Below are 10770 nucleotides of genomic sequence, written 5' to 3'. Positions count from 1 at the left end.
CTCCTCCACACCCCTTCTCTACTTAACCCATTTGTAATCTGTTTTGTATATAAGCTATTAAATTGTTGTATGTGTATTCAGTTCAAATATATCTTTCAAACAGTAACTACTTGTAGTACTTTATTGATAGAATCCTTAAGGCTAGGGGCTCTTTTGAATCGAACTCGCTCAGTAAGGTTGAACTGCTTCACCCCTACCACATCTGTACAGGTAAAAATTAAAAATCAAATTTTTTTTTAAAGAGTTAAATTTCAGCTTATGAAACAAAATATGTATGTTTTTTCTTCAAATATGTGAATAACATTCAAAAAGATTCATATTTTGTTTTATAAGTTGACCTCTAACTCTTCACATTTTTTTTTTTATTTTTACCTGTACAGAGAGCACCTGGAAGCCTATCCAAAAAATCTTAAATCTTGGGAAAATCCATCATATAAGAATGATATTATCTTTAATTACCTATCTTCTCAGTCCAAAGATAAAGCCTATATACCAGGTTTACGTAAATGTGTCAGAACTCCCCCCTTAATCAAGACTTAATCTTTCAGCTTAAGAATGACCGAACGCAGCAGTAACAAACTGAATTAATTTGAAAATAATATTCGTTTATAAACATTTAAGGCATGTATTATTTACAGTCCAATATTCTCTCCCAATCTGATTAATTACAAGGAATATTCAATGAACTAAAAAATACTATCTAATCGAACTCTGAATTTTTCTGTCAAAAGCTTTGCTTAGTTCAAACTGTTATTTATAAACCATTTGATTTCTCACTCAAAGTAATAATCGATATATTATTACTCGAATCTTACACCAGATTTTCATGTGCTCTAATATTAAATCTTGTAGCTGGCTACAATACCGATACTTCCAATCCACCCACATTATCCCATCTCTTCCCTTCAACTGAATGAACAAACTGACCAAAAAATGAGGTCCACGTAATTAACCTAAATTGACGATAAATTTTCCCCTGTCATAATACCTATCCAATTATATTCTTAGTAGCAAAATTTAGATTTTTTATCTAGACAAAAATTTTAATATTATATAGGTTCCTAACATGTAACCCACGAAGAAAAAAATTTAATCAGAATTTTCACGAATTATCACAGACAATTGATTCAAAGAATTAGAAATTTAATGGAAAATAGTTTCAATATAAATCAGAATTAAATTATCCTAATATTTACAGTAAGGTTTTTTGTCTGTAGCTTAATATATAAAAAAAACTGCTAAACCTATTAATTTCTCCATATAAAGGTGCCTGGATGATTTAGAGCTATTTTTATATTTTTGGACTGACTTAGGCTATTTTCTCACTGCCGCCTCAAATAGAGAGTACCTAGATGTTAGGGTGTAGGTGCTAGTTTATTTAAAAGAAGTAAAATATCAAACTTTAATCTTATGCTAATTTTTAATTAATTCGTATCAGGAATATTTTGTTATTCCATTTATTTGAAGAATAAAAAACCTTACCTTTCCAACATTTTAAAATTTCTAGGTATAATGAAAAGAAAAAAAACAAGAACGAACACATATCTAATACAGCGTATATTTAATATTTATATAAACTGGAAATTTAGAATAGAATGAAGTTTGCATTCAAACCTGGAGATCTAGGGATAAATAGTCAGGGAGGGAGAGGACAACTATCTGTTATTAATTCTTCCCTCAAATTCTTATTCTGGTTTGAGCAGAATTTAAATATTGGGAGAAAAACGAGTTGTAGATTATTTTTTCTGTTATATCCTCTCCTTCCTTGGTAATGATAAACATTATAAGTTTTTATTAAAAATATAGTTTTTATACAAAGATCCCGATGAATATAAAAATTTAAAGAGTAGGGGTCTTTAAAGAAACTGGTATAAGACAATTGTCGATAAATTAACCATTCCAGAAACAAATATAAACAAATTTTAACTTATTTTCATATTCATAGCCACTTATTATCTATTTTCAAGTTAATAAGTCAAAATTTTGTTTTTATTAATTCTTTCTAGGAAAATTTATTTATAGTTCATGATCCTAAGCCTTAAAATATAGCACCTGTATTAAAAACATTTGGATCTAACTTTTTACATTTTGTCTTGACAATGAATTTTAAGGAAGCCTGCAGGAAATACACCGCTCCAATTACTGAAGGACTGCCAAAAGTAGACCCCAAATTTGTTGCCTTCAGCTCTATTAACGTTATTAGAGCAAGATGCAAGGGGTATAAGTTTTTCAGCAATTAGAGCCGTGAGTTTTCTGGAGGCTTCCTTTAAGCAAAAGCTAGAGGCAAATAATTTTTCTACAAGTACCTTAACTCTCAAATTCTTCGAGTACATACTTTAATTTTTAAAATTTAAATATTTTAATAAAAACTTATGACTTGTTAATTTTTACAATATATGACATCAAAATTTTAATTTTTTCTAATAATATTTACAGATACAATAATTTTAAATGCATTTCTTTAACAATTAACATTTACATTTTCTAAATATACAATAATACATGCATTACATAATGAAAATTACATTATTTCCAATGTCTATAACTATATGATATAAAAATGTTAAAAATCTGAATATTATAAATTATTTCTATCAAGAAAGTCATATTAATATTATACAGGTTAAATGTTATTATATATTAGGGTTACAAAATCATTTCTAAATGTCATAACAAAATCACATTAAATATACAAAAAATGCTTAAAATAATAAAAATTAACATTTTACTTACATAGGGGGATATTTAAAAGTAATTTATGGCATTCAAAAAGAAAGTTATCTTTAAAATTTACATTACTTTTTCCCAAAAAAATTTGATTTTAAGCTCATTAGAATTTACATTACTTTTCAGAAATTTTCATTTTGTTTATAATTAAACATTTTAAAGCTAAAAGCCCCTTTGGCATCGAAAAGAAATATGAATAATATATCTTTGTTATTTTACACAAGTTAAAAATATCAATCCAGTTAGAAAGATAATTTATTTATATATCAATTAAGGTGTTTCCATTATATTGTACCAAAAAAGTAGTTTTCGATCTGTTTAAAATGATCCCTTGTACTTTTAAAAGTTAGTACCTAATACTAAAATAATAGATTATTTGTTGGATATATACAAGTGGAAATCTTCAACTAAAAAGAATTATTAAAGGCAATGATATTTCTATATGAAGAAAAACTATTTTGCCTCCATCATTTCTAAGTTGTTTAGTTATAGCTTTTTTTAAATGGAAGAAAATTTGGAAACAGAACAGTTACTCTTGTAAAGAAAAAATCCCTTGATGGAGTTGATATGAACAATAATAGTATGACTAGTAAACCAGGTCAGCTGGCGTTGGTATGCTTCCATTCACAGCTGACTGGGTCTTGTTCAAATCAGTTGTTAGATCAGCTGATTCCGAGGGCCACATGGAGATATCCTCAACGGAAGAACTGTCGCTGTGACAGCTGGAAATATTTTTGTGTGTCTCACTATCATCTGAGTGATTACTTGCCTGATCTGAATTGTTGTTGTTGGGGTTGTTGTTGTGTATGGCAGAGAGTTGTTGTTGTTGGGTTGTGGAGGGAGTGTGGTAGCTGCTCATGTCTCTCAGGTGTCCTCGGTAGCTCTCTTCCAGATCCTGCAAAAAAAAAGAAATTAATCAAAATAATCACTCCCCCCCCCCCCCCACCCCCAATTAATTAGTTTTTATGACGATGGAAGTTAATGAAAACTTTACACCTCGTTATAACTAAAGAAGCGACATAAATATTTCGAGTAGGGGAATGACTTGGCCCATAATCAGGTGCAACTGATTACCATGCACAGTTAGGACGTACAATTAAAGGGTTGGTTGTCTGTTGGATGTTAATAATATCCACTAGTGAGCGTTAAAGTAATGCCTCCTATAACAAGCGGATGATGCTCTTGGGTTCTCTAGATGATCACTTAAAATCGAAGGAGAATCCCGCACCAATTATTTATTTAGCGATGGAAATTAATGAAAACTTTTAGAAGCATTAAACTAAATTTTTGTTCATTGTATTACGTGATAGGTGAAGGAAAATATTAAAATTATTAGGTATATCAACCCTTAGCTCAAAACTGAAAAAATATATGAACTTGCAAAGAGAAATAAGTTTTTAATTATGAACATGTTCAACTTTAGACCATTAGAAAGTAAAGACTAAGAGGCCAAGTATCAAGTAACCTTTTAAAAAATTATAATAACGTTAAAATCTAGGAATCGAACTAGCAGCCCAACCAATAAGCAAATCTTAATGAAACTTGGTGGAAATATGAAGAATATAAACTTATTTAATCACTAGAAAATTTCAGGCGTCTATCTTGAATAGGAGTTTAGAAAATTAAGAAAACTAAGTAACCTGTTGTTCAATATCAGTTGCATATTCGCTTCTCAGACTCTGTGGCCCAGTACTGGGAATCTCCATGGAGAGAACAGATTCTAAAAAAGAAAAGAAAGGTAATGTTATGACAATTTTATTTTATAAGTAAAATTGGCTCAGATTGCTTATATATATACCGTTTAGGTACTCTTTTAGACAATTCATTAATAACTAGCGGCTATAACCCTTTTTCATTAGGAGGGGGGGGGGGGGGCCAATTTTTTGGGGGGACTGATTTTTTTTTTTAAGGGAAAGAGATACCCTCCCCAAAAATAGTTAAAATAAACTTTCCATGTAACTATAAGAAGCTTCACTGTAAAAGAGAACCATATCAGTTTATCGGTTAAGGGAGTTCCTGCGCTATAGACAAAAAAGCTTACTACTTTATATAATAGAATTTTCAAAAGAAGAAGACAAAACAAAGTTAGAAAAGTAAAAGTTTTAAAACATTGAAAATATCCTGTTAAATGAATGCATATCCTGCAGGGATGCATCAATTGAAAATAAATGAGATTTTATCATAGTTCTAAAAAGAAAATGTTACACTTTTTTATTTGCCTATTAAGTAAAAGACAACAAACAGTGCAAACATAAGCAACAAGACCAAAGTAGCCCAGCTACAACCAGTGAGAGGCCAAATGGCAGGAGGACTCGAATCTGTGATAAGCACCATTTATATTTAGTTCAATACACACTAAATATATTTATTTGTGTTGGCTAATTTTAGTTTAGATTCCAGATAAATAGTTCTAGGGTTTAAAAACCGTTGACGTTAATTTAATTTTGTTTTATTTTACAGAGAGAGATTTGCGTTTATTAACCTAGTTAAATTGTAGGACAGCTGTCATATTTATCACTGCGCTACCTGGTAAGGCAATGGATATAGAATATACGTGGATATTATGTGAGGGGAAATTTGTCGTCATTTTAGGTTGCTATCATGGACATCATTTTTTGGACAGTTCGTCTATCCAATAGAAGGGGAGGGGATGTGGTTAACGGAATGGATGGAAATTATCGTTATTTTAGCTAGCTGCGAGAATCCCTTTAATAGAGTATAAGAAAATTTGGTGCAACATCCAAGTAATAATAATACATCAATTTTTTTAAAGAGGAAATCTTTAACTATTTTTTATTTACTAATCCCTGAATTCATGACAGAATTAGAAACTAGATATTTTCTTGTGTCACTGAAATTAACGAATATCCTCTTCAGGGTAAGGACAATGGAAACAAATCAATCTTTGCCTGTGTAGAATACTTTCAGTAGCCAGAAACAATTAAAAAAAAAGCAGGGATCTAAAGGGACAAGGATGGATGATCACCCCTTCTATAGATTACAATTGGTTGTAAAAACGATAAGAAACTCTACTTAATGAACCAACCCATCAAAATTCAATATAAGTCCCATAATTTATTAAGCTAACGGATAAAAAAACGATATTATAAAACTTACGGGACTAGTGTAATAAACATCTGAATGTCTTCTTTCTCTGTTTTTTTTTATAAGATGTTTTTACCTTAAATGTCCCTACCCTTCTTGATCCTATTAGTGTCTGGTAAAAAGACGAAATTTCCTACTTTAAGTAATCTAATTAGAGGTAAATATGCATAACATCCCATTTTATAACATTTTAAAGGATATTTCCTTATCAAGCTAAATAGCAGTGAAGGTCATAAACAGAAAGAATATTCTAGTATGGCTTTGAAAGCGATTAATATTCACTGGATTAGAACTGGTTTTCAGTCATACTGAAAGCCCATTGGGGTTAACAAAACTGGCTTTCATCTTATAATTATTCATATTCATATCCACGGAAAGATTTCTATAATACGACGCGATAAAAACTAAGTAGCAGTAAGGAAGGTATTCCAAATGTCAAAAGTAGCCTAAAGGTTATCTTATAGACTAAAAGAACCATCCCGACTGAGCTACGTAATATTTTTAAACGAAAGCATCATACAAACTAATACCTTAGTTACAAAATTCGCAAGAAATAATAATAGAAAAGTTTGTCTTATTTTACTTAGCTAAGATGTCCTGTAAACAATAATCCTGTCAAACAATGAGTCCATGGGGGGGGGGGGGGGTAAAAGGTTGTGTAACCCTTCCCAAAAAACCTTTGAATCCCTACCCCCCCCCCTCAAAAAAAATAAAAAGCTTTAAAGTCCTTGCTATTAAACTAGGCAAATTAAATTGAAAAGCTTTTCAACTAATATATTTTTTTACCTCTGTCCATGGATTGAAAGATGCAAGCATCCGCGTCCTGCAGTTCCTCCAGAGCACGTTGTTCCCGCGTCAACATGGCAGTTGTCAACAGCTGAAAATAAATAAGACTAAAAATAGGAAACTTACCCCTTCTATAGATTAGAATTAGTGGTTGAAACTGAATTAACCAACTTAACAAAACTCAGTAAAAGTCCTCCAAGATGTTAAGCCAATGGATAAGAAAACGTTATCATAAAACTTTGGGGACTTGTGATAAACACTAAACAGCCCATTGTCCTACTCTCTCGCTGGTTTTAAACTGGTTGATAATTTACAATCAAATACCTAACGTTCCCCAATTTTTCTCCTCATAATCTGGGTATCTAATGCATCTTAAGAGGGGAAGGGGACTTTGTACTGTAAATTATACAAGTCCCCTAAGATTTAAGAACATGTTTTCTCATTCGTTGATTGTAAAATATATTTTGATTAGATTATTCCTAAAAGTGTCCAAGCTTTTTCACTAATAATTCTTATCTACAGAGACGCAAATTTAGTGTGATCTAGTTTTCACCCTTATTGACATTTAGTTCGCCTTTAAAGTTATCAATAATTAAAAATTGTTGATAATACTGTACCTGCATATTAGGATCATTTTCCAGACTAGGATGTAGCTCCTCGTCAAAATATATATCCTCTGTCTCAAACACACTGCACCCAGACATACTTGACCTAAAACAACATTAACTAACAAATGAACCCAAAGAAAAAGTTCTTTGTAAATAATAAATTTATAAGATAGATGTATAACCAGGCAACAAAATGTATCCAGTGTTGGGGAACTTTTTCGCCAATTGCTTTCTACTCTTTTGTAGCGACTTAACTGTGTTAATAATTACGACGCTATTGAAATACGGCATAAGGTCCACGGGGTGGGGACATACAGTAATTTAACCCCTTCCCCCTCTACTGTTTTATTTTAATATCATGCCAACTGAATACTAAAGCAAACTTGTTTCTAAGAAAAAGCTTGAGAAAGATTGACTACAGGATGTTCAAACCATAACCAACTATAGAGTAGCTACTTTCCAGGAATGAGCAACATACCTGCCAGAACTATAGGCACTAAACCGGTTTCTCTTGAAGTTGACAGGGGCTGTATCAAAAACAGTGTCACCCTCATCCTAAAAAGTTATCATTATTGTGATCAAATAATTCAAAGATCAGTTAAATTCATTTGAAGAAATTTTTGTACTATTTGAACTTTTCTGCCCATCAGAATATTTATAACATTTAATTTTCTCTACATTTTTCATGTAGAATATTTTGATAATATTTCTGTTTATCAAACTTTTTTGACCAGCAGAAAAGATAAAGCAAAATATTTCAAAAAATGATTTTTTAATTAATTTGATACCTATACTTAGCCATACATCTACGTTATTTACTTTAAATAACACCAAATTAGTTCATTAGTTGAATTAATGTTAAAAATAAATGTCACACAAAAAATCCAAACTACACACGAAAAAACATAAAAAAGGAATGCTTCTCGCAAAAAAAAACAATTTTGCAATATTAATATGTCTTCATTTTACATAAATGTGTTTAGTAAAAAGTTTGAAAGAACATGTAATCTAATCTTTTCATTCCTTAAAACTCGTGTAGGGGTGCTATCACTTCCACAAACTATCAAACATTGCCACATTATTTTCAAATCCAAACTATGAATTTTTCCAGTAGGGCTTCGAAGCCGATTAATATCCGCTGGATTAGAACCGGTTCTCAGCCATACTGAAAAATCATACAGAACATGGTAGGTATTACAGACAATTTACAACGAATATTAAAATAAAACTCATAAAATTAATACCTGTAATTTAGCCTGGGCCCAATGCTCCTAGGGGCTAACAAAACTGGTTTTAATATTTTTGCGTATATGAAACACTTGTAGATATCAAAATCAGCGGAAGTTATGGCACACCCCAAATTTAATTTTTTTTATGTTTATGCAAAAAAAATCAGGGAAAGGGAATAAGTATGAAGCATTTTCAATGTAACAAGGATGACAACATCCATAAAAGCGAAGCTCTGAAACGGTAGGACAAACGAACATTAACACTTGTATAATGTCAGAACTGAATAATCAGAATGCGAATGTATAAGAGTCAAAGCAAAATTGTAAGTAAAGTTGTTGAAACACTGCTTGATACAGGATAATGATTATGGACATACTTACATTTTTAGGACTTGATTATAGAGTTGCTTCGCTTATAATATTGTACTTTGTTGTCCAAGGAATCAGTATACCAAAAATCAGACCAATCGGATAATTAGGTCACATACAAATTTGTTGTTAAAAATGTATAAAAATTAACATGTTTAAAATGGACGTACGGACATTCTGGTAATGATTATAGAGTTGCTACGCTTTCTAACTCGTACCTAACTATTACAGGAATCACCATGCAAAATTTGAAATCAATAGGACAATTCTAACATGCCTAAATTAACGAAAAATGCTATTTAAAAAAGTAAAAAAATCAACATGTTTAAAATGGACGTACGGACATTCTGGTAATGATTATAGAGTTGCTACGCTTTCTAAATCGTACTTTACTACTAAAGGAATCACCATGCAAAATTTGAAATCGATAGGACAATTCTAACATGTCTAAATTAACGAAAAAAGCTATCCGTGACGGACGGACGGACGTACGGACGGACGTACGGACGGACGGACGGACCGACCCTAATTATAGAAAAGCTTCGCTTTTAAAAATAATAGATTTAGATGATCTAATGGTCAATCTAGCTCCATAATCCATTAATCTTAAAAAGAGATTCCAAGCAGACGAACCATTTTGTTTATGGACGATTCATTCCGCTAATATGGGCGCTAAAACTTTTCGACAATAATTTTCTGATTGCAGGTTTATTGTAAGAAATTGAACTATACAAGAAAAGAAATTTCTACACGATATGATTTACCAAAGCAAGGCTTTATCCTCAGAAATGCGACTATTTATAGCGGATTTATTTTGGGAATGTAATAAAAAAAATAACTGCACTTTCATACCTAAATCCAAAAAAGTTTACCAAATAAAATGGCCGGATTGTTCTTCCCCTATTTTCCTATTGGCTGATTTAGAGAGCATATATCAAGATCTTTTATATCTATCTATTTAGAAAAGTCGTATTCCTTTCTCTAATTTTTTTTATTTAAAGTGTTCCTAAAATTCAGCTGATAACAAAGTATCATGTTTTAAAATTTCGATTTTTTTGTAGTCAAAGCTTCGTCTTGTGTAAAAAAAAACTGAATTTTAGTAGCACATTATGTTAATACGTATGTAAAATCATGCTTACATACCCAAATTACTGTTTTTAAGAGTTAATACTAAAGCCTACGTTGTTATTAGAATGTTGATTATTAGTATTAGACCGGGTTATTTCATCAACTTTACTACTGAAAGTTACATTGGATTGTTTTCTGAGCTGCACTGGCGTCTGTTGACCTCCACCTGGTCCCACTTCACTATCTCCATTTATCTCATCAAAGCCTGAAATAATAGTTTTTTATTGCATCGTATTATAGACAGCAACCCGCGGATATTAAAATGTAAAATTTTTAGATTAAAACCAGTTTTGTTAGAAGCCATACTGGAATATTAATTCTAAGCGTAGAATGTAAAGATTCTGCATGCTCTAGCTGTAGCTGAGATATATACCTACGCTCGGCTCATGGCTATCCCCAAAAACATTTTACTAGCGGTTTCCCCTCATATCTTAATTTGGACGACAAACCAAATTTTTGAAGAAAAAATAGCTTGTTGTATTTTAGGTTAAGTAAAGGTTAAAAAACGCCCCGCAGGGTCAAAGCCCTCCACAAAGGCTAGAAATATGCATTTTATAAATTTAAAGAGGAGGGGGAATTCCAGTTATCAAGAAATAGGTTATAGTGTTTTCCTTGGCTAAATGAATGAACATAATCAGGCTCAAAAAAAGAAGTGAAGAATTAAAAGGATGGTTGTCTGTCAGTTTATAAAAAATAACTGTATGTCCCCAACCCGTGTACACTGTCGACTTTCAATTGGGTCTTTGAATATCAGCCAATAGCGTCCAAAGCCAAGTCGCTACAAAAAAGCAGGAAGCAATTTGCTAGCAGACGAAAAA

General features: G+C 31.4%; 1 protein-coding gene across 7 annotated transcripts in view; it reads right to left on the bottom strand.

The window, feature by feature from the left end:
* Positions 1 to 1544: 1544 nt before the first annotated feature.
* Positions 1545 to 10770, bottom strand: part of LOC145313937 (uncharacterized) — a 173299-nt gene continuing 164073 nt past the window's right edge. For 5 of the 7 annotated variants that reach the window (XM_080153599.1, XM_080153602.1, XM_080153600.1 and 2 more), the window contains 6 exons: positions 10006 to 10157; positions 7705 to 7781; positions 7236 to 7329; positions 6619 to 6709; positions 4368 to 4447; positions 1545 to 3622 (listed from right to left, as the gene is read on the bottom strand). In XM_080153599.1, the coding sequence (XP_080009725.1) occupies positions 3314 to 3622; positions 4368 to 4447; positions 6619 to 6709; positions 7236 to 7329; positions 7705 to 7781; positions 10006 to 10157 (803 nt within the window). In that variant the 3' untranslated portion in view covers positions 1545 to 3313. The remainder of the gene's footprint in view (positions 3623 to 4367; positions 4448 to 6618; positions 6710 to 7235; positions 7330 to 7704; positions 7782 to 10005; positions 10158 to 10770) is intronic. The other 2 variants (XR_013877568.1, XM_080153601.1) reach the window with 2 other exon arrangements.

The sequence above is a fragment of the Acartia tonsa genome, chromosome 3 (assembly GCF_053477335.1).
Source record: "Acartia tonsa isolate MP-2025a chromosome 3, ASM5347733v1, whole genome shotgun sequence".
Lineage (NCBI taxonomy): Eukaryota > Metazoa > Arthropoda > Copepoda > Calanoida > Acartiidae > Acartia > Acartia tonsa.
The sequence above is the reverse complement of the archived record's forward strand: the minus strand, read 5'-3'. Positions and strand labels throughout refer to the sequence as shown.